This window comes from Delphinus delphis, chromosome 4 (assembly GCF_949987515.2).
Source record: "Delphinus delphis chromosome 4, mDelDel1.2, whole genome shotgun sequence".
NCBI classification, from domain to species: domain Eukaryota; kingdom Metazoa; phylum Chordata; class Mammalia; order Artiodactyla; family Delphinidae; genus Delphinus; species Delphinus delphis.
Genome location: NC_082686.1, coordinates 87,150,161 through 87,174,646, shown reverse-complemented (window position 1 = coordinate 87,174,646; position 24,486 = coordinate 87,150,161). Strand labels below are relative to the sequence as shown.

Sequence of the window (24,486 nt, the reverse complement as noted above, 5' to 3'; positions counted from 1 at the left end):
TCAGCATCACTGAAAACACTTAGGAAGCACAGACCTGCACTCACACCCAGGTCAGTTTCTCCATCTGTCCAGGTTTTAATCTTTATTTCTTCTTTACTTTAAGGTAAGATGATTTTTTTAGGAAAAATATAAAGACATTTGGCTTTTCTTCTCGGCTATCTTTCTCTGACTGAATCAGCCAGCCTCAAAGTTATTTAGTGAGGATGTTTTCACTGAATGTGGTACACTCTTTGTCAGCCACGCCCTCTCCATCTAACTGGTTTCATTTATCTGTTTTATAATTGAGGGCTGGCAGTTACGTCATGTCTAGATTCTTTTGATTCACCTTTTGGGTAAACTTCCAAAGTTTAGTGGACTTCTTTTAACTCATTAGAGAAAAGTAGCTGCAAGAGTCTCAGGTGCTGGTGCCAGACATTTTCCCCTCAAATAAATAAACTGCTACACAACCCAGGTTGAGCCTTCCAGGATCTGAAGAGGAAATTCAGGACATGCAGTTGGATTCAGGGTTACAGCAAAGTGCTTACAGGTCTTTGCTCTGTTGAGTAACTGCTGTATATGGTAACCATCATTGTTCTTGTAGGGCCTATAGAGAGAAAGAAGAGTTTGTAATGTAGGCATTCTATTGGGTACAATTGCAAGGGGAGGATAATTCAGATGTTTCTACTTTTAGTGCTATCTTATGCAGAGCCTTTTTTTTTTTTTTTTTGCGGTACGCGGGCCTCTCACTGTTGTGGCCTCTCCAGTTGCGGAGCACAGGCTCTGGATGCGCAGGCTCAGCGGCCATGGCTCACGGGCCCAGCTGCTCCGCGGCATGTGGGATCTTCCCGGACCGGGGCACGAACCCGTGTCCCCTGCATTGGCAGGCGGACTCTCAACCCCTGTGCCACCAGGGAAGCCCCCTTTTTTAAAAATTGGAGTACAGTTGATTTACATACAGTGTTGTGTTAGTTTCAGGTATACAGCAAAATGATTCAGTTATACATATGTATATTCTTTTTCAGATCCTTTTCTATTATAGGTTATTACAAGATATTGAATATAGTTCCCTGTGCTATACAGTAGGTCCTTGTTGTTTATCGATTTTATATATAGTAGTGTGTATCTGTTAATCCCAAACTTCTAAATTATCCCCCTTCCTATTTTCCCTTTGGTAACCATAAGTTTGTTTTCTATGTCTATGAGTCTGTTTCTGTTTTGTAAATAAGTTCATTTGTACCATCTTTTTAGATTCCTCCTACAAGTGATGTCATATGATATTTGTCTTTCTCTGTCTGACTTACTTCACACAGTATGATAATCTAGGTCCATCCATGTTACTGCAAATGGCAATATTTTATTCTTTTTCACGGCTGAGTAATATTATGTAGTGTTTTGATAAGACCAGTTATTAGAAGTCCAGCTCTCAGAACATCCTGTTCAAGACAACAATTATTTGTATATGGGGATTCTATCTAAAATTTTGCTTGAGCTATGTCTTTTTCATCTTTAAGTTCCAAACAAAATCTTATGCATGTAGGCATGGATACTTTGATTAAATGAACCAGCTGGTCTATAAGTACTTAAATAATTATATTCTATTTAAATGTATGCTAGTACTAAAGGCAAGGATTAATTCTATTCTCTATGCATATATTTTTTAAAAAAATATTTATTTATTTATTTTTGGCTGTGTCGGGTCTTACTTGTGGCATGCGGGATCTTTCATCGTGGTGCGTGGGCTTCTCTCTAGTTGTGGCGCACAGGCTCCAGAGCGCACGGGCTCAGTAGTTCTGGTGCATGGGCTCAGTAGTTGTGGCTCGTGGGCTCAGTAGTTGTGGTGCACAAATTACTCTTCATGTAATTGAGAGTATTTGAATAAATACTCTTTTTTCAACCATAGAAAGCATAAAACATTGGCAGAAGCAATGTAGAATGTGCACCTGTGATGAGGGTTCTTAAACTCGCTTAGCTGAGGCAATGTTCACTTTTTTTTTAATGATTATTTTTTAAAAAATTATTGTTTTTTATTTTTTTGGCTGTGTTGGGTCTTTGTTGCTGTGCATGGGCTTTCTCTAGTTGTGGCGAGTGGGAGCTACTCTTCGTTGCGGTATGCGGCTTCTCATTGTGGTGGCTTCTTTTGTTGCGGAGCATGGGCTCTAGGCTTACGGGCTTCAGTAGTTGCAGTGCATGGGCTCAGTAGTTGTGGCTCATGGGATTAGTTGCTGCACGGCATGTGGGATCTTCCCGGACCAGGACTCGAACCTGTGTCCCCTGCATTGGCAGGTGGATTCTTAACCACTGCTCCACCAGGGAAGCCCATGTTCACTTTTTGACAATAGATCAGGATTTGATTCTGGCTTATCTTGTGCAGAGTTGGTTTTAATGCAAATAATTATTTTCAGTCTAATTATCATTACATATTAGTTTATGGGATGCATCAATTCTATTTTCATTTCTTTTAAATCTGTTTAATAGATTGCTAGTTGTAGCTTATTGTTTATTTAAAAAGCCAAATAAGTTAATGAAAACATGTGTAAAGTTTCTATAAATGTCTGATGATGGGCCTTGTGGATGTTGAGGCCCAGGAGGGTAGGGTGCCCTCTGTGTGGGGGTGGGGTGGCCCTCTCCTGATGACGGTACCACTGGTGAGGGTCCATCTTCCATACTTGCTAGGCTCACTGAGGCTAATTCAACTCACAAGAGACAAAGTGTTCAAGTCGGGGTGTTTAGTATTTAGTTTCTAGTGAGAACCACAACCACCTGTAAGTGGGATGTTTATGTCAACTCGACCAGTATGTTCCCTCCCTGTGGGAAGCTGAATTATATTTAGAATATTGCTTAGTGAACATGGAATCCAAACAGGTTGTGAACTCAGATGTTTAATGGTTGTGTGATCCAGTCGTCCTGGTTTCCTTCTCTCCAGTAAGGACATACCTGCTCAGTGAGAAACTCCTACTCATCTTGAGGTCTCAGCCTAGAATTAGTTCTTCCAGGAAGCCTTGATCCCTCCAGGCTAGGCCATTGTGGTGGCTGGGTAATAAAAGTGGGCCCCATATCGAATTCCACTCTGGGTTCCATGGGTACAGCAGCAAACAAAAAAAGAAACAGATCACCATACAAGCAAACAAAACGCTTTCCTCTGTGGGAGGAGACATTCGTTTGGCAGAGCAAGGTTGAGGTTCTTGGTGGGAAAGGAATGAAGAGGGTTGGAGGCAAGAGAAGGTGTGTTTTTCTTTCATCATAGAAATTAGTTTACCTGAGAAGAATCCTCAAAGCCTTGGTGACTACAGGAGAGTCTTCCTGTAATGCCCATGGCAGCAGTGAAATTGCCTATCCCACTGGCCCCTGCACCAGCTCAGCAGCATCTGAAGGTGATTTTTTTTTTTTTTCTGTTTTCCATCCTTTATTGAAAGGTCCCACATCCTCAGGGACCCCAGGCAAACCAGACGCCAGACAGGTCCCCCAAATATAGCAGGAGGCCTGAAAGGGGAGAGGAATGACTTATGATCCCACCACACCTCCCTGGAAACAGAAACCCACCACAGACGGACAGACAGACAGGGCCAGGACGGGGGAGACCTTACCTCCCTCTAGGTTCTCTGCCCTTTGCCCCCACTTGAAAAGAAAGTCAAACACCGACTATGAGGCACCCCAGCCCCCCACCCACCCTAGCATAGTTTGTGCTCCCCCCCGCCCCCCTCGCAAGGGGCAGCACTGAGGCAGCTTCCCGTCGCTCTCCTTCACTTTGGTTTGCTCCTGGCAGCTCCGTGCCCTCTTCCTTCCTCCCTCAGCCTCCGGCCCAGTTACCCCTACAACTTCTATCACCTACTCGGACCTTCTCTCGGGTCTCTAGGGCCTCCTGCCCCAGGGCTTCTGGGGAAGCAGCATCTCCTCCCAGCGAGGGGCTCCGCCAGGCCCTCTCTGCCCAAGATGCGGGGCTCACACGGCCGCCCCACTCTCCTTGAGGTCAGGGGCTGAGTGCTGCCGTCTCAGCCGTGGGGGCCGTAGTGTATGGGGGGGGGGTAACGGGGCCCTGGGGGCCTCTGGGCTGGGTATGGTTGGGGCTGCTGGGGATAATAGTTGTGCTTTTTGGGCTGCAAGTTCTGGGGTTCGGGCTGTGCAAAACCCCCTCCCCGGATCGGCCCCCACTGTCCAGGGAATTCCTGCGGGGACGGTGGGACTTGCGGGGACTTGGGGGACTGCGGGCAGGGGTGGCCGGAGAGGGGGTGAGCTCCTCGGGGGCGGAGGTGGCGCTGGGGACTCCCCGGCCCCCTCCTCCGGCCAGGACTTGAGGTGCTGGGGGTTGCTCTTGAAGGTGAAAAGCAGCGTGCAGTCATGAGGGGGCACGAAGTGGGCGGGGGGTCTGCGCAGCCCTCCGCCCCGGTCCCCGGAGCCCTGCAGTCCCTGCAGCCGCAGCTGCTCCTGCTTGAGCCAGCGAAGGCGCCCCCGACAGAAGGCGGGGTCCTCCTCCATCAGCCTCGACACCCGCTCCCAGCTCGACAGGGGCGGCGAGGAGGGCCGCGTGGGAGGTGCTCGGTCACTGGGGGCTTCCTGCTCCGCTGCCTCAGACCCTTGGGGCTGGGCTCGCGTGACCTCACCGGCTTCTTCATTCTCATCCTCGTGATCCTGGGTCAGGGGGATGACCCTCTCCACGTGAAGCATGTGGTCCCTCAGGGCCTGCAGCTCGCGGTCCGTGCTGCTGTTCTGCAGCTCCACCTCCTGCAGGATCCCCGCCAGCTTGTCGATGTGAGCCCGGAGGTCCTCCACCTCTGCGCCACGGGTTCCCTCCTCACTGCTGCCTGAAGGTGATTTTTCTTCTTTGGTCATCTTCACCCCTGACCTGGGTATCAGCTCAAGGATTTGGATCAAGGCATTGACTACTTCATTTTAGTTTTGACCTGGTTTGTGCCCCTCTGTGTGCCTCTGTGCTGCTCCACTGTGGCACTTTTCATGAGATCCCGTTGCTGCGTCTAATGGTGGTCACCTGGGACGGCAGGGCCTGAGCGCCACGTTTGTTGTTTACTATTCTGTCTCATCTAGCATAGCCCCTCACACATAGTAGGTGCTCAGTAAATATTTGTGTTGTAAACAGATGGAGGAAGACAGACACACCGATAAAGTTTTCTCCTCTGATTTACCTTTTTTTCTTTTTCTTCTTTTTTTCTATTTTATGGACATCTTTTTCCTCTTACTTGTTTTCCTTTCCTGACCACAGTCTAGGCTCTGTCCGGTCTGGGAGTTATACTGTCTAAGGTGATGGTATATACCTCTGCCCTCATTCATTTTGTGTTTGGGTTTCTAGATTAATTGCTGGAGCATTCTCTTGTTTCTGTTCTTTTCCTGTCTGTGGCAGATGCTCTATAGGCATGCAAATATAAACTCATGGTGGAGAGATGCAGTTTGGGTGAATGGATCATACATACTCTGGAGAGATCCTTTCCTCTCTGGCTTGTGACTTGGTGTTTGACCAAGAGTTCTGGGTTTTTTTGTTTTTTCCCATTTGAGCTGTGATGATAGAGCAGTGAAGCCAGCTTCTCTGGTTTCTTTAGTCTTTCTAAACACCAGATCTTGTTGAGGTACATCTCTACCTCTCTCTCCTTCTTCTTTCCTGTGTGGGTATCTGAGGGCAGAATTTGGACTTCTGCCATTTTCTGGGGCTTAGGAAAGAGAGCCCAAAGTCACATGAGGAGACCGTAGCCAAGAAGACATCTGTTGAGGTCCTTTATACTAAACCAGCATTCTTATAAGACTATTTGAAATAATAAAGTTTAAACTTGTGAGGACAGGGACCCTGCTTGTCTTATTTAATATTAAATCCTCAGTATCTGTATATATTTGGTGTTCAGTAAATATTTGTTGAATACAATGAATGAATCAATAAATGAGTGAATGAGTGAGTGAGTAAATCCCTGTGGGTGAACAAGGATGACCAGTGGTACGCTAGTCCTAATAGTATACCACCTTATAGAAACATTTTAATCTTTGGCAATTACTTATAAAACATTCTTTTCAATCAAAATATAATATATTTGGGAAAAAAAGAAAAGCAAAAAACCAAGAAGAAACCTTCCCATTCAGAGAAAAGAAATTATTACCATTTTTATGTAAATTCCTTACAGATTCTCAGTCTTTGTCTCAGTCTTAGTCTCCATCTCTATTCTCTAACCTTTTCCTTACTTTTGGAACTTAATGTACATACTGTTTTCTAACATGCTTATCACATCAATGAGGTTATTCATGCTGTAAACCTTTTCTTTTATCTTTTCCCTTCTGCGGGTCTCTCCATGCTCTCCATGGCTTAATTTGTCATTTAACTTGAAATGAAACAATGACTGGTTTCCTTCTAAAGTAAACGTAGTTACTCATGAAACTGCTTGGACTATTCCTAGGAGGATCTTTCTGTGAGCTTCCTAACTGTGTGTCTTGGCTCCAAGCTTTTAAGTCGAGGAAGGGGTCAGCAGGGTAATACTTGTCAGGCAATGCTTATTTGCTACAGTAGTTTCTGAGCTAAGACTTGACTTTGCTAAGCAGAAGTTGGAAATAAAGTGAATTTCCCAATGAAAAATGTGTAAGGATTTGCAGCTCCTGAGTCTATTTCAAATTTTTTTTCTATGACTACATGTCATTTTAAAATTCTTCATGATTGCCAAGTTTAAGGATCACAGTTCATTTTTAGATTTCTTGTGTGTTACTCACTAAACTGTTTTTGTTATTGGGGTAAGAAGTAACTGTTGTGTCTGACCAAATCATATCATATTTTTGGAGCAGTTAATGACTGGAGATAGGAAATGTTAATTTCTCACTAATTTTTCACTAGGCTGGAGCCTAATGGCTTAAGAACCATAGAGTTCTATGTGATTTTCACTTATTTTGAAATCCTAGACCCATGCCAATGGTGCATTTCTAGCAATCTTATTTTCTCTTGGAGCTCTGATAATTAGAGGCTTAGGGGCTTAGAGGCTTAAAGTCTTAAGTCTTCAAAACTATCTCACTAGTTAATAATAACCAAAGATAAGTGCCTGGGGAGTGTCATTTTCACCTTCCAGCCAATATTTGAGTGGTATTTTGGTGTCATGTGTCATAGATTAAAAATATCGTTGATGTATTTGTTTTAAGCTATTAGTTCAAAGATTTTTTTTTTTTGTATTTAAACTTTTTGGAAATTTTTTCTTAATTGGGCTGGGGATTTTGTCTTTTGTTTTTGCTTTTGAGAGCACTGAATTATATTTTAAAAAGGAATATAGATGAAGGCTGCTATTCACAAGTTAAAATGGGCCCCTAAGGGAAGAGGGATAGAAGAGAAAGCTATACAATGTTTAATCTATTAATAATAGAAGGAGTGGCTTTTTTGGGGTGGCAGTGAGTCTCTGTGTATCTGGGTATGGGTCAGAAGGTCACCATAGTTTTTATATATATTACTTTTTGTTCTACTCCTGGTATTGTTCCAAAGAGCAAGAAACTCCTTGAACAGTCTATCTTTTACTGTCCTAAAGAATAATATCTTTATATCTATTTTCAGATTTTGTTTTTCAAATTTAGAAGTGAAGAAATTGTGGTTTTTGCCTCTCCATTCCTGTTAAGGGCCTAGGATGGTGCTTCACTGAGCCTCTTGGTCTCCTGAGAGATCTGAGGAAATAGTCTAGAGCAGAGGGAAAAGGACTGGGCCGGGAGTCAGAATACCTGGGTTCTGGGCCACGTGTGGGGTTTGAGGCAAATGATGTAACTTTTCTAACCCTCGTTTCCTTACATGCAAAATGGGCCTGAAAATGTTTCCCTCTACTGCATTGCACTGCCCTATGACGACAGATAAGGCGGCAGTTTGGATAGCTTTTGAGAACGCTAGGCAGTGCTTCTCAGACTTTGCTGTGCACGTGGAGATCTTGTTAAAATGCAGATTCTCATTCAGTAGGTTTGGGGTTGGGCCCGAGATTCTGCATTTCTCACAAGCTCCCAGGTAATGCTGATGCTTTGAATCGTACCACAAGAAGCCAGGTGTGGTCTAAAGCCTTATGTTGTCAGGGGGGATATTGAGGGTTCTGAGGAGAGAACCCTCCCCTGCCACCCCCAGACACACAGCTTCCCAACACCGGTGTGCCGTGAGTGGGTTACGGACGAGGCCAACATGCTGATCCCTCAGGTCCTGGGGTGGGTGGAGCCTCCTGAGTTACCCCACTGTGCCAAATGCATCGTCTTCTTCTGTGTGCCGTAGGGTGGACGCATTTGGGAAGCACAGCAGTCTTCACAGATCCCTCACCAGCTCTGTGGGGTGTGGACACTGAAGTAGGGAAGAGGGGATGAGGGGGCAGGCGGAGGTGGAGGGTCGTGAGGTGGTAGGTCTGGGACTACCAGAGAGACTACAGAGGGTTCCACAGGCAGAATTTTGTTTTGTCCTGGACCTCACACTGCGGTCCAGCCATTCGGCAGCCCCGAGGGCCTGTGTGTTCTCTGTTCCTCACAGGTTCTCCCTGCGTGGGCAGACGGTGTGGCTGTTTCCTCCATCACTCTTCCCTCCTCCCGAACTTATATCTATGCCACTGGGGTTCGGGTTAGAACAATCAGTGTTAGGCATTTGTATTTGTCTAATTTTAAATTATTTTAACTTTAGACACTGTTCTTTTTTCTTGTTTCAGAAACCTTTTTAAAATTACTTTCTGAAATGTCAAAAGAATTGATATTATGGGTATATTTACAAAAATACCTATTTATTATGCTTATTTTTTATCATCTGTCTTCCCCCCCAGTTGAAACTCACAAGAGATTTTTGTTTTGTTCATTGCTATATCCCAAGCCCAGGGCATAGTAGGAGCTCGTAGGAGCTCGGTAAATATGTGTTGATTATTGAATGACTTGATTACAGATCTCAGTGCTTATTTTCTCTTCACCTTCTAGATGTTTATTCTTTCCAAGAAGAGGAACCTGTTTTGGATCCTCATTTGGCCAAGCACTTAGCGCATTTTGGAATTGATATGCTTCATATGCATGGGGTAAGAAAGGTCTCCTTTTGTGTCTATTCCCACTTTGCGGGGAAACTGTTTGGTTTATTTATATAATTCCTATCACACAAATCTTCATTTTATAGGTTTTAATGTTTGCATTTACTTCTTGAACTTAATTAGTATTTTCTTTTGGTTGTCAGCTTAGATTTTTAATTTTTATTTTATAGTAAAAATGGCACCTCATCCAGTACCATTTTGTTTTAGTTGGAGTTTACTTGCAAAATTTCTGTCTCCTTTGATGGAGAGTTGCGTGAATCACTCTTTGTTCACTAAAGGGAGAAGGCACGGGGAGATGACCTTTAAAATAATCTGTGACCAACATCACTTTAATTGATTACAGGAAGGGAAGCAGAGCTCCTGGGGCAGGGGTGGAAAGAATAAGCCAACAGATTGTTGATGGAAATGGTTTGCCTCATTTCATATTGTGTTTTCAGGCTGGTATCATGACTGTAATATTTGTCCCTATGAGGAGCTGGTTAACTGTGCGTGTTTTGCTTTAGCCCATGTCATCTCCCTCTCCTCATGTTCTCTCTAACTCCTCTTTCTCGCTCATGTCACTTTTTTTTTTTTTGCGGTACGCAGGCCTCTCACGGTTGTGGCCTCTCCTGTTGCGGAGCACAGGCTCCGGACGCGCAGGCTCAGCGGCCATGGCTCACGGGCCCAGCCGCTCCGTGGCATGTGGGGTCCTCCCGGACCAGGGCATGAACCCGCGTCCCCTGCATCGACAGGCGGACTTTCAACCACTGCGCCACCAGGGAAGCCCACTCATGTCACTTTTTAATTTGTTTTCTGTGCTCTTCTTTAAACCTCCCTCCCATGTCGAGCTTCTCCCGAACCCCATGGTTTTATTCCACTTTCTTCTCCAACTGCCTTGCTTTTTGTTTGCTGTGTTGCATTGTATCTGCCCTTGAGATTATTCTACTTGCTTCTTTTTTTTGATTCCTATTTGTCTTCTTCCTCCTCCTATCTCCTTTCCTCCCAGTCTCTGTCTCTTTTATTTTAAAATCTTTTAAATGGGGGTTTTTCTTAAATTGTGGAGAGATACACCTAATGTAAAATTTACTGTTTTAACCATTTTTTAAGTGTACAATTCTGTGGCATTAAGTTCATTTGTCTTGTGCAACCATCACCATGTTAGTCTTTTTTAATGAGGTTGTTTATTTCTCTGTTTAACTGGGGAAGAAAGGCAGAAACATCTATTGCTGTTAGAAATAATTGGTGGGACATGATGTTTGAATGATAATCATTGTTAAAGTTGTATTTCTTCAATGACGTTGCCCCAGACAGAGAACGGGCTCCAGGACAATGATAGCAAGCCGCGGATCAGCGAGTGGGAGGTGATCCAGGAGACGGGGACGAAGCTGAAGCCCATGTACGGCCCTGGATACACGGGTCTCAAGAACCTGGGCAACAGTTGCTATCTCAGTTCTGTGATGCAGGCCATCTTCAGCATCCCGGAATTCCAGAGAGCGTAAGTGTCCCGTATAGACCAGGGTGCACAGCCTGCCCTGCATCCCCTCCGCGTCCAGTCAGGCAGTGTGTGCTGAGGAAGCCCTTTACCATCTGTGCTGTGATTTCCCGCATGAAGCTGGGTGAGAACACTTGTCAAGTGTTATGGGGATCAGGTGAGATAAGAAGAGATTTGTAAACTGAAAAACCACCTACAGGGATTTGTCATATTAATAATGGCTTCCAATTTTAGACCAATACCCTCTATGCCAAGAAAGTAATAATCATTAAGCTTCACAGCAAAACTGCCACATCTCTTCCTATAGATGCGCTAGGAGAGGTTCGGTGATCTGGTTTCAGTGGTGAGTAAGTGGAGCTTCTAAGAGGATTTAAGCTTTTCTTTTTTTGCTACTCAAAATGTGGTTCGTAGATGGTGCTGGTCCTTGGACTGCTGCATGTGGATCCGAAATGAGACAGGTATGGAAATTGAGAGTGAGCATTCAGAAATTGTGGTGGGCCTTTGACGTTGCCGTTTTTTATAAGTGGCATTTCATTTTTTCAGTACAGTTGACCCTTGAACAACATGGGTGTGAACTGCACGGGTCCACTTACATGTGGATTTTTTCAATAAATACGTACTACCGTACTACAGGATCTGCGGTTGGTTGAAACCATGGATAAGGAGGAACTGCGAATCCAAAGGGCTGACTGTAAAGTTATGCATGGAATTCCGATTGTGCCGAGGGTTGGTGCCCCTGACTCCCGTGTTGTTCAGGGGTCAACTATAATTTATTTTTATTGTATTTTTAAAGGTATCATCTATATGAGTTGAAATCAACAAACTAGCTGGCTCTTCACCACAAGTAATTGAGAGGCACTGATTTAGGGTGCTTCCCACCTGTACATGTTCAGGCTGCCTGCTTCCTCCCTTGCTGAGGGGCAGAGAGGCTGTGTCTCTGGCCCTTTTCTTCCTTCAACTGTGCTTAGGACAGGGAGCCACAGAGACTGGTAGCTGCAGCTCATGGGCAGCCACTGCCTCAGTTTAGGAAATAATCTCTAGTGTTTCCCAGAGCAGGTAGGATTCGACCTTGGTTCAAGTATGGAAGAGGACACACATGTGCTAAGACAGAATGACAGGCAGATAGCACGCTAGGGACAGCACAGGGCAATTTTTAACCCACGTGGAGTTGAATACTAATGATTTTAAAGGTAGTTAATAAAAGTATATCAGATGTCCTTTTCTTTCCTCTCGGTATTTGAAGTCTTACCTCTTCATACTGTTCCTGGCTTTGGAAATTTATGGTCAGTTTTCCATGTCAGGTTTTAATTTTTTCCATCCAGCCAATAAAGAGCGGGTTCTGCTGTGCTCAGCAGTGTGCTGGGTATGCGGGGTTCAGTGGTAAACAAAAGGACCTGGTGCCCAGCCCCAGTTGGGGAAACAGACATTAAATAAATGTAGACCGTCCCCAACTTGTGATGATTCGACTTAAGATCTTTTGACTTCAAGATGGTGCAAAAGTGATATGTGTTCAGTAGAAACTGTACTTCGAATTTTGAATTTTGCTCTTTTTCTGGGCTAGTGACAGGAGGTACATACCCTCCTGTGACGCTGGGCAGGGCAGCAGCCATAGCTCCCAGGCGGGCACGTGACCCTGAGGGTAAACAACTGATATGCCTGCAACCATTCTGTACCCAGACAGCCTTTCTGTTTTTCCCTTTCAGTACAGTATTCAGTAAACTAGATTGGATAGTCAACACTTTATTATCGAATAGACTTTGTGCTAGATGATTTTGCCCAACTGTAGGCTAATGTAAGTGTTCTGAGCATGGTTAAGGTGGGCTAGACTAAGCTTCAATGTTTGATAGGTTAGGTATTGTAAATGCATTTTCAATGGACGATATCATCAACTTATGATGGGTTTATTGGGCTGTAACCCCATCCTTTGCTGAAGAGTATCTGTAATCATAAGAACAACTGCATGGTTAAAAATATGGTAAATTCCATGAAGGAAAAGGGAAGGAGGTGGTCAGGGAGGATCTCTTTGAAGAAGGGGCACACAAAGGGATACTCACCTTGACTGATGTGCAGGGGGAGTGTAGACAGGGTTTTGGAGAAAAGGAGGAGCAAGTTTGAAGCTCTGAGATGCGAAAACCTTTTCAGAGGTACGCATCATGCATTGTATTATTTTTATAAATTCTTACCCATGTCTCATACCTGTTTTATCATTTGATTTGGAAACAGTGTAACTTCATCTTATCTGTCTCATGCTCCAAGATTTTTTTTTTAACTATTGAGGGTAAGTCCTTATTGTAGGTGTTGTATAATTATTATTTCTTTTAAACTAGAATGGAAGACACTTATATTCTTTTGTTACAAAGCTCAACAACAGTTTTAGTGCTTTACAGCCTACAGTTTTTGAAAATATTTTCTACACTTCAAAGTTTGATGAACAATTAACTTTCTGAATTTTTTCTTCAATGAAAAAATGTACCTCAGGGCTTCCCAGGTGGTGCAGTGGTTGAGAGTCCGCCTGCCGATGCAGGGGACACGGGTTCGTGCCCCGGTCCGGGAAGATCCCACATGCCGCGGAGCGGCTGGGCCCGTGAGCCATGGCCGCTGAGACTGTGCGTCCGGAGCCTGTGCTCCACAACAGGAGAGGCCACAACAGTGAGAGGCCCGTGTACCGCGAAAAAAAAAAAATAGTACCTCATGTCTATAATTTGGAATTAAGATTTGAATCTCTCACCTGGTCTTGTTTCAAGGGTTGTAGAATTTTGTAGTATCTAACATTTTGTATTCTATTCCTAAACATTTACTGTATGTATTAGAACATGAGCAACTTATTTTTCATACTTGTCCTCGGTCTTTTGGTTCTTTTACCGAATATCACTGGGTTGAAGTACTTGCTCTTCAAACTACTTTTTCCCCAGTGGGACTAACTCAGTGGAGTTACGTCCAGGACTGGTATCTCCATTTTGTAAGTAGAAAGAGTGACTCACAGAGAGATTAAATGACTTATGCACAACCACGGTGTAATTCGGGAACATCAGCTGGACTCCTTGATACCCTGCCTGCCACTGGAACCCAGTTTACATTTCAAAATAATTCCGATGAGGAGCAAATCTAAATAAACTGGTGTACGAATTGAATGACAACAAAGATGGATTGTCAGGTAGCAAAACTGTTTTTTGCTTTGAAAACCACTAGATTACAAATTGAAGATATAAGTATTGATACTTTAAAAATTATCCAGCATTACTTCTGCCTTTTAAAAATTTTTGAAATTTTAAAATTTTATTTATTTATTTTTAAATTTTGGTTGCGTTGGGTCTTCGTTGCTGCGCGTGGGCCTTCTCTAGTTGCAGCGAACGGCGGCTACTCTTTGTTGGCGGTGCATAAGCTTCTCATTGCGGTGGCTTCTCTTGTTGCAGAGCATGGGCTCTAGGCACGCGGGCTTCAGTAGTTGTGGCTCGCGGGCTCTAGAGCGCAGGCTCAGTAGTTGTGGCGCACGGGCTTAGTTGCTCCGCGGCATGTAGGATCTTCCCAGACCAGGGCTTGAACCCCTGTCCCCTGCATTGGCAGGTGGGTTCTTAATTACTGCAGGGAAACCCCTACTGCTGCCTTTTAATTTAATTTTGTTGTAATAGAAGATATTCCTCATTGATTAGAAAAGGAATATAAATTACTAGCAAAATGGACTTTTCTGACATCAAAGATTTATTACCCCCTTTAACGTTATTCTTCTCCATCAACCTTGCCGGAAAGCATAAGGTTTTCACTAATGTTCATCTTACCAGTGGATTTTTTTTTGTCTTGTCAGGTTTTGAGATATGATAAAGACTGGATTGTGAGAGATGATAAAGATATGATATGATATGAGATGATAAAGACTGGATATGATAAAGATATTGTGAGAGAGCTAATGTTTATAATGTTTATCGTGTTTATATTAATTAAGAATTCTTCAGTGCAACCTCTGACTCTGAATATAGTTTGGTTTATCTATTATTTGGCTTTTGGTCCATTGAAAATTTCTAAACGGAATTGTTGTTCTAGTGATACAACCAAAAGCCATTTGAATGGGACTATTCCAGAGACGTGTGCTCTGTTAATTTTTATGTTGGTACATAACCTTGTATACAAATTCCGAGTTTGTAATCAGCAGGTGCCTAGAAGTTTCTAGTATTTCAGGGATCTAATTAGAGGTCATTACTAACTGTAGTGTATCATGGTTCTCTGCCAAGACTTTACTGCAGTAATGCCTGTTCTGTTGGGTCATTCGGTAGTCAGTTATGAAAATTGGTTGTGTGATTAAATGATATGAATATATTCATTCAACACATATTTATCGAGTGCGTTTTACATGTTAGATGCTGTTCTAGTGCTGGAGATGCAGTCATTTAAAGTCTCTGCCTTCATGGAGATTATATTCTAGTATGTGATCTCTAGAAAGATAATAAACAAGAACATAAATAAATTGTATAGTTGCAAATAGTGATTCATGCCAAGAAGAAAGTTAGCCAGGCTCAGGTGATTTGGAACATGAAAGGGAGCAAGGATCTGTAGAGAGAGCGTTCCAGGAAAGAGACAGCATGATGGCATGACCCTGAAGCAGGAGCGAGCTTGGTGTGCCCAGGGCAGCAAGAAGGGGAAATGGCCGGGGCGTTGCGGTCTGGGAGAGAGGAGTGGGAATGAGGTCAGAGAAGCAGGCAGGGCAGGGTGCAGGAAGGGACAGGGAGAGGGATCTGCTTCTGGTTGCCTCTTCCTAGAGCTGTCAGGCTCAGAGAGTCCAAGCCTCAAGAGGGAAAGGTGAACAGCACAAAGCAGGGGGTGTGAAATAGGAAATGAACTTAAGAAGTGAAAGAAATGATTGTGTGTTGACATATATACGGAATCTAAAAAAAAAAATTGTTCTGAAGAACCTAGGGGCAGGACAGGAATAAAGACGCAGCAGACATAGAGAATGGACCTGAGGACACAGGGAGGGGGAAGGGTAAGCTGGGACAAAGTGAGAGAGTGGCATGGGCATATATACACTACCAAACGTAAAACAGATAGCTCGTGGGAAGCTGCCGCATAGCACAGGGAGATCAGCTCGGTGCTCTGTGACCACCTAGAGGGGTGGGATAGGGAGGGTGGGAGGGAGATGCAAGAGGGAGGGGATATGGGGATATATGTATACCTATAGCTGATTCATTACGTTATAAAGCAATTATACTCCAATAAAGATGTTAAAAAAATTAAAACTAAAATAATTCCCAATCTATGTATAATTATTTAAATGTAATGAATTCACTTATATGCTTTCTCTTGAAAAACATGCTTGTTCAATGAAAAAGATATTAGTTTATTCATCTACTTAATTTTGAAGATTGCTCTGTAGACAGACTGACAGATATGTACTCCTGGAAACAACTAATACAGGAAAATATATTTTTGACACGTTTGGAGGAAAATTAAAAAAAAAAGAAATGATTGTGTGTTGAGATGAGAGATGGATGGTTACAGGTAGACTGCTCTGTCAGGTAAACTGGTCAGAAGGAGGGCTTGTGGGCTGCACAAGGGACTGTGGATGGGGCAGGTACATCTGGCAGCGTGGTTCAGGGCACAGCTTGGGCGCCAGGCTGCCTGGGTCTACTCTGGGCTTCATCACTCCCTCTTGGGTGATTTTGGAAGGTACCTAATGCATTTGCACCCTGATTTCTCATCTCTCAAAATGAGGTAACGACAATAATCCCTTCCTCATATGGTTGTAATGAAGTCTTAATCAGGCAGTTTAGGAAACGCTTCAGAAACGGTAGTTGTTACTGCTGTCATCATTCATTTTGACGCCACCAGAACAATTCCTAACCTTACCTTTCATTTTGGGGAAGGTAGTTGAGATGGCGTAAGCCAGTGGTCCTTGACTCTGACTACATGTTAGTCTCACTTGGGGAACTTGTAAAAGATTCCAAATCCCAGGCCTCAGCCTCAGGCAGTGAAATCAGAACATCTGGGGGTGGCTCTGGCTTTCGTATTTTTTCTAGAAACTCTTTAGGGGATTCTAACTCGTACCTGGGGTTGAGACCCATTGATAGAAGCATAAACCTTTTAGGGAGGCCCATGAATATGACTGCAGAGGTAGGAGCTCAGGAAAAAATTCTCTTCAGGTGGGTGATTTAGTGTTGACAGAAAGGCAAGAAGGTCTTAGCTAGGATGATAGCTTATTTGGGTTCTGTTCATCTCTCAGTTCCTATGTTTTGACCGTTGCTTTTCATTTTCTAGGTATGTAGGAAATCTTCCAAGAATATTTGACTACTCTCCTTTAGATCCAACACAAGATTTCAACACACAGATGTAAGTGCCCTGTTGTAATTTTTAAGTATCTGATATAGTGTTCATAGTGGTTTTCTCTGGGTTGCAGAATTAAAGGCAATTCTCTTCTTTATTGTCTGTATTTTTTAAAGTATTCTGAAATAAGCATGTGTTGCTTTTGTAAAAAGAAAAAAATCAGTAAAATTGTAAAGTACTGAGAAAAGTTGAAAATGGAATCAGTATGAAGCAGAATCAAACAGATAAGTTATTTGTGAGTAATTGAGATACAGTGTTCCACCTAAAAGCAGGTGTACTTATTGAAATTTGTAGGTAATTTTAATATCTCTGAGGGGAAACAGCAATAACCTTTTTGTCTGTTTCTCCCTCCTGTCCAGGACTAAGTTAGGACATGGCCTTCTCTCAGGCCAGTATTCAAAACCTCCGATGAAATCCGAGCTCATTGAACAGGTGATGAAGGAGGAGCCCAAGGTATGTGTCTGGGTATTTGCCACACTGAAATGCTGGAAAGAGGAACCTTCTCAGCAAGAGCATGGATTTCCTATGATTTGGCGAATGGTGGCCATCAATTTAGCAAGCTGTCAAAATAGCTCTTTCATTTTAGGGTCTAGGGTGTCTGTCTGCTCTTAAAAATCGTGGTAAGGAATAGCCAGGGTTGGGGTTTCTAGTGGCATTTGCTTCATGGATTGTATGTGATTGCCATCATTAATGGTCTTTAGAAATAATATTATTCATAAAGTAGTGCTGGAATGGAAGGAATAAACGTATAAAAATATAAACATTTTCCCCTCGGTAACCCAATCTTGGCCCTTGTAGTGTTTGTGTTCTCCTAAGCCTCAACTCTGTTTTGCTAGCGTTTCTCAAGAGGCTGGTTGTTAAAAAAAACAACACACATATTCCTATCCCGCCCCTAGAGCTGAGGATTCTGAATTTCTGGGGAGGGCTGGGCAGTCCTCATTTTAACTAAGCTGCCAGGGAGTTTGTAAGCACACTCCAGTATAGGAAACTCAGTTGGCCATTCAGTCACTATTACTTGACTCATTGAAAGATGTGCTTCATCTCCTAATAGCCAGACTCCCATTTCCATGTGCCTGCAGGTTGGGCCACTGACCCCTCCCTGGGCTGCTCTGTTAACACAACTCCAGATGGCGCCACTCGCAGCCTGGCCTCTTGGAGTGGTGCCCTTGGAGTTGTGCAGTGCGCAGCTTACACAGCTGTATTTGGCGGTCTTGGCTCCCACAGCTGCAGTCATCCTGGGTGGAATGCAGGCCCCGCTTCCCTAACCCCTGCTCTGCCTCCAGGGTACCTTGTCTTGACTTAGTGGGCAAGTTCTTTCAGTTCTGTGTCTCAAGTGTGTGACCTCTGTGCTCCCAGCTTAAGTCAGTCATCCTTGACTAATGCCTGCAGACTGAGAGCAAGAATCGAAAGGGAATAAGTTCTTTTTCATCGGGAAGCCAATTAGTTGGGGAAATGGAGCAAACAGGAGAAGAGAGACTAGGAAGGGAACATACAGAGGCAGTGTCTGGGGGTGGGGAGAGGGAAGTGGGTTGTGAGAGGGTGGAGAGGGATGTAGACATTCTGAGGGCCAGGCCTGGAGATCAGAGTGTCATGGCCAGGCAAACCTAAGTCCTCCAGTAGCATTGTTATCTTCTAGCATTGCAACCATGAGTCCCTTATCCACGCCAGACAGGAAGACCCCCAGTTGGGATGCAGTTGAGGTGGTCTGGGCTATCAGGTTATCCAGGCTTCTTCTACCTCTGAGCTCCTGTGGAACTTTGAAGAGGTGATGGTGAAAAAACTTGGCCCCAAATGTTGTTTTTGATCACATTTATCCTGGGTGTTCATCCAGGCTGTCACTTCTTGGGCCACTCTCGGGGCAGAGTCCACCTGCCCTGGTGGAGGAGATGGAGACTAATTGGGACTCGGGAGCCTGGCTTCCTCTCCTGCCTTTGCAAGGGATCTGGAGACTGGGGGCAAGCCCCGTAACCTTTCAGTCTCAACCATCAAATGGAAGATTGGTCTCGCTGGCGGTTGTGAATAGTGCAAGTGTGAAGGTCCCCTCTCTAATGTAAATAAAATCTGTGTACAGTACAGGACGGTTGTGCTTTTGGAATCTCCTCATTTGAGAAAATGGGAAATGAAAACTCATCAATTTAGCAGTGTTTGGAAGGAAAATTTGGTTTTAATATCACAATATCCTTTTACATTACGAAAAAAGGTAGTTCTTATATAAGTGATATTCTTTATTGAGTCTGTGAACAGCTGGGGACCCTAGTCCCCTCCCCACCATTAGATTAGCGTGGTAGCTGTGTGATCTCCAGGGGTCTGGGGCTTGCCCTGCCCTGTCTGGTTCAAGGTGTGAAACCCGGCAGCACTTGGACCATATCTGTCTTGCAGGTGTGTTTTGCTTGCACCTCGCCCCCTCCCCAGAATCTGACTTTCCAGCTTCTTTTAAACACTCAGAGCCTCTGGCAGTCCCAGGCCCGTGACAGCAGTGGCTGGAGCTGAGTAGCAGCCCTCCCTTCATACAGGACACACTGTCCCCAGCTGGCCCCAGTCCCTTTGTGATTCGTGACCTGGCTGGTACGCTGGGTATTTGGGTATGTGACCCTTGATCTAGATGATTTGTAAAGTCCTTTCCGTGCTCCGACATGCCAGGATCAATTGGGTCCCTTTAACATTCAGAATGAGCTTGAGTTGACCGTATGATTTTCTTTGTGGCCCTGGAGGTGCCAGTTTCAAGCTGTTACTTGAACAGGCAAGTAACTCATTGTAAAATCTCCACTCCTTGACAGTGGAGAGAATTACTTTCTGAGGCATCAGGATTTTCACTGGCACTTGGTTTCAGAGAAACCAATTTGTGAGAATCTTTCTTCTTTCAGGTCTCAGGAGCCCTTTGGTCAGGTGGTCTTGTGCTAGGTCTCTGGTGTTTGTGTCTTATCTTGTAGATGAGCCTGAAATGCTCCGAGAGATGAAAGAAGATGTGCTGAATCAAAGAAGAGGATAGATTACGAAAGAATGTGTGGTGCAGGGGAGAGAACACAGAGCCATGTGGCAGGAATGCTTTTTTACAGGGTCACCACCAGAGATACCAATAACTAGCATTACACAGTGCTTACGAAAGGCCAGGCCCTTCCTGTATGTTCACTGATGCAGAAATGGATGCACAGAATCCTAACCTAAAGTTACAAAGCCAGGGAGTGGGAGAGCTGGGGTTTACACCAGGCAGTCTGGCCCTGAGTGTGTGCTGTATTGACCACTGCACCGTCCTGCTTCTCTAACAGTTGTTCCAGTACTTGTTTCAGGCTCCCAGTGCCTCAGTGTGTAGATGCTGGTAGGTGGATGACAAAAGGGGCTGCTTATATTAAAAAGAATGAAATGATGCCATTTGCAGCAACATGGATGGACCTAGAGATTGTCATACTGAGTGAAGTAAGTCAGGCAGAGAAAGTCAAATATAGTATGATAATCTGCTTACATGCAGAATCTAAAAAAAAAAACCAAAGATACAAATGAACTTATTTACAAAACGGGGGGGAAGGTTGGGGGGAAGGGATAGATTGGGAGTTTGGGATTGACATGTACACACTGCTATATGGAAAACCAACAAGGACCTACTGTGTAGCACAGGGAACGCTGCTCAATATTATGTAACAACCTAAATGGGAAAAGAATTTGAAAAAGAATAGGTACATGTATATGTATAACGGAATCACTTTGCTCTACACCTGAAAGTAACACAACATTGTTAATCAACTATACTCCAATATAAAATAAAAAGTTAAAAAAAAAAAGGGGTTGCTTAAAGTTTGCGGAATTACCAGGTAGCCCAGTAACTTGGGCTACTCACATCTTGGGTCATTTCTAAAATATATACGTCCGGATATTAAGTTGCTCTGCTACAGACCAAGGTGAAATCTAGTTTTTATGTATGCATGCTTAATACATATTTCATCTATAAAAAGATTTGCAGTGTTTTTTGGGGGCACTGCCGTTTCTGTATACATTTGTTGAATTGATTTTTAAAATTAAATTGCATCTATAGTAGCTAAAACCTCCTCACTATAAAAGGACACTTTTTCTTCTTCAAAAAATAATATTCCTGGGCTTCCCTGGTGGCGCAGTGGTTGAGAGTCTGCCTGCCAATGCAGGGGACACGGGTTCGTGCCCCGATCCAGGAAGATCCCACAGGCCATGGAGTGGCTGGGCCTGTGAGCCATGGCCGCTGAGCCTGCGCGTCCAGAGCCTGTGCTCCGCAACGGGAGAGGCCACAACAGTGAGAGGCCCGCGTACCGCAAAAATAATAATAATAATATTCCTGATCTTTATGCATTCTAAGACAGTGCTTTCACACGATTTAATGCTGAATACTCCATAATTTATTTCTCCTCCTGAAGATAGCACATTATTAACAGTTCTGTATTCCGAACAAACTGTTTCTTAAGTGACAGTTCATTTAATTTCCCATCTAACTAATCCTTGACACAGAATTGCTGGTCTCAGTTTTTAATCAACATGATATAACCAGGGTTCTACTTCCAGATGATGTAATTTTAGCTCCAAACATAAGAACTTTGTTTTCACTAACCTCCATTTTCCTACTTTGGGCAAATGTAACATTTCTGACTCATCTTTTGAAATACGAAAAATAGCTTGGGGGAATACCCTCTGTTCCTTTAGCTTAGGAGATTTGGGGTTTGGACGTGAGTTAGGAATTACTGGTCCAAGGTTTATGGTTTAAGGTTAAAAATTTAAATCAGCAGATGACATATACCTGTGTTTGGGGACGGCTGAGATGCATGTATTTTTTTCATTCCTGTGATCTTATAATGTAAGCATCTGTACAACCGTTGCTCTAAAGTGATATAAAGTCTCATCTTGCTGCTTGTTTATTAATTAAAGCATTAGCCTCAGAGGAATATGAGTGGACACTGGCTGGCTGCCTTCTTGGTTGCAGTGTTAAACAGAAAGTTCTGTGTAAGCATTTGGGAAAGATTCTGAACACGGTAGTCCTCTCTCCAATTTTAGCTGATCTGTTTTGCAGTTGCTGATGGAGAAAGTAAGTACAGCACCCTATAACTATGACAGGTTCCTTAGGTGGGTGCTATTTAGGAGACTATCTGGGGCTCCCTCTTATAAAGTTAGTTGTCAAGACTAGCCTTTGCTTCTGGGGTCCGAGGGGCAGCTCACAGCAAGAGCAAGAGCTTCCTGAAGGCGGGTCTGATTCTTGGTCAGTTTGATCTCTCTAGCCTTGTTTGGTGATGGGCCCGTAGGGGACACTCAGGTGATGACACTGACCCAGTGCCAACCAGGAAACATGTTATTTCTTTGATTTACTTCTTTGGTTCTTGTTTATTTATTTTGGCGGTGCCGTATGGCTTGCAGCATCTTAGTTCCCTGACTAGCGATTGAACCCGGACCACAGCAGTGAAAGCGCCAAGTCTTAACCACTGGACTGACAGGGAATTCCTTTTGGTTCTTATTTAGGCTTTGGTTTCTTTGAAGTAACTGCCTTATTCTAGAGCCTGACCTTTTAAAAAAATTATTTAAATATGCAAATATACACACACGTAGAGAGCAAAGTATAATGAGTCCATGTACCATCATGTAGCTCAGCAGTCACCATTACTGCCAATATGGTTTCATCAGTCCCTCCTGAACTCAATTTTTCCCTTCCCTTCCTCTCCTTTCCCCACAGTATTTTGACACAAAATCTAAGCATCATCCTTTTCCCCTGTAAATATTCAGTATGCACCTGTAACTAGAATACCTTCTTTTTTTTAAACATTAATATCATGTTGAAAGTTGCTTAAAGTGTTACAACAAAATGTATCAGCCAATACCCAGCCCACATATAGATTTTCCCCTGCAGTATCCAAGACATCTTTTCAGAGTCCCCCTCTTTTTACAAGCGATTGGTTTGTTGAAGGAGCCGGATCATTTGCCCCAGGATTGCTCTAATGATTGCTTCCTTGAGGTATTGTTTAGCTTGTGTTTCTTACAAGCTGGAAGTTAGATCCGGAAGCTTCATTAGATTCTGGCTCATTTTTTTGATAACCTGATTTTCTATCAGACATGAAGCGAACATAGTAATAGTTGAACATGGGAATTAGTGAGACCCCCCCTCAGAAATCAGAGATGGAATAGGTGTGGGACGTGGGTGCAGGCAGAGGGGTCAGCTGATGGTTAGGCATTAAGTGTGGGGAAGCCGAGTTTGAGATAAATCCAACCCAGCTGTGAGAGCCCGGAGCTGGTCTGCCGTGAGATGTGGGGAGGGAGAGGCAGCATCTCTCCGGTTAGGAAGCTTTTCAAATAACTTCTCAGTGACCATCAATTCTCAAGCTATAGCTTGTCTGTTGCACCAGGGATTAAGCAAGGTCAGTTGAGGGAAAACAAAGGACTGGGCACCAAGAGAGAAGAGGCTTGGGAGGGGAATGAATGAGGCTGGGCTGCAGTCCAAGTGGGGGGCTGAGTCTCTGGAGTTTTCACCAGGGTCTCCATTGAAACGTCTCCTCCCAGCTGTACAACCACGTGGTGGCACAGAGCAGCAACCAGCTTTACAGAATTTGTTTTCAGCAAGTTAGTAAACTTTTCCAAGCAGCTGCTTTGATGGGGACTGGCAGCCACCTCAAGTTCCAAGCACAGCTTGTAAGAATTAACACCAGCAGGCAGTGAGTGTGTGCTTATGTGCGTGCCTACGCCGAAATGCACAACGCGAATAGATGTATTCCAAGCGGTGTCTCTGCACTGCCCAGAGTGGACATGTCATTGCTGGCCTGGCCTGTGATGTTGGCCCCAGGGGTGCGTGGGTTTGAAGAGGGCTTGCCCAGAGTCCAGACAGACTGTATACTCTTCACAGCAACTGGTAAGAGGGACTCAGGTACATCAGAGGTGAGAGCTAGGCACACGTGTGCAACAAGCAGTATTAGGACACAAGAGAAAGAGAAAGACAGACGGATAAAGAGAGGCTGCGATTGACTTTTCTAGTTGTGTGATCCTGGACCAGTTACTTAACTCCTCTTTGCCTCAGTTTGCCTCAGTTTGCCTCCAGTTTGCCTCAAGTGGAGAAAATAATAATAGTAATCACCTCATGAAGTTGGGTGATTTAAGTAAGACGCATGTATAAAGTGTTCAGAACTATGCCTGGCACCTAGTGAATATTCATCCAGGTACCTAGAATAATGTCTGACATTTTATAACACTCGGTAAATTTCTATTGAATGAATGACTAAGTGTTAGTCATTATGCAAATGTAAGGCATTATTTTTGCATGCGTGTGTTGGCTGATACCATGTAGATATACATCGGAATTGTGATTGGGGAAAGTTACAAACTTTTACATTCCTTTCGGGAGGTGTATGTGTGGGTAGTTAAGCTGATCACCATAAATTGGTCTTCACTTAGCCCTAGAAGCACATCTGAAGCCTTGTGTGTGTGTGTAAGCTGGTCATTTATGTACAGGTTCCAAGCCCTCAGATGTTGCCACTTTGGGGAGTTCTTCTTCCAGAGCTGTCAGCACTGTTTCAAGTCCTCTGCAGTGTTCCCTAACGTTTGTTATAGATACGTGCTGTCCCTCATCACGCCCCCACCCCGCCGTTGTCTGTCAGCTCTTGGAGGGCAGAACCCCCGATGTGTTCTACATGAAGGAGGTGGTTGGGAAATGCTGGATGCCTAGGTCAGATATATTTTCAGCAGGACAGGAAAATTCACCTGAGTTTTATTAGAAACGTTGCTTAGAACATGTGTGTT

At 43.9% G+C, this 24,486-nt stretch overlaps 1 protein-coding gene across 1 annotated transcript in view; it reads left to right on the top strand.

Annotated features, from left to right (window-relative positions):
- Positions 1-24,486, top strand: part of USP13 (ubiquitin specific peptidase 13) — a 121,022-nt gene that overhangs the window by 48,564 nt on the left and 47,972 nt on the right. Inside the window, exons 7-10 of the mRNA XM_060011089.1 lie at positions 8,869-8,963; positions 10,259-10,446; positions 16,690-16,761; positions 17,115-17,208. Coding sequence (XP_059867072.1) covers positions 8,869-8,963; positions 10,259-10,446; positions 16,690-16,761; positions 17,115-17,208 — 449 coding nt within the window. The remainder of the gene's footprint in view (positions 1-8,868; positions 8,964-10,258; positions 10,447-16,689; positions 16,762-17,114; positions 17,209-24,486) is intronic.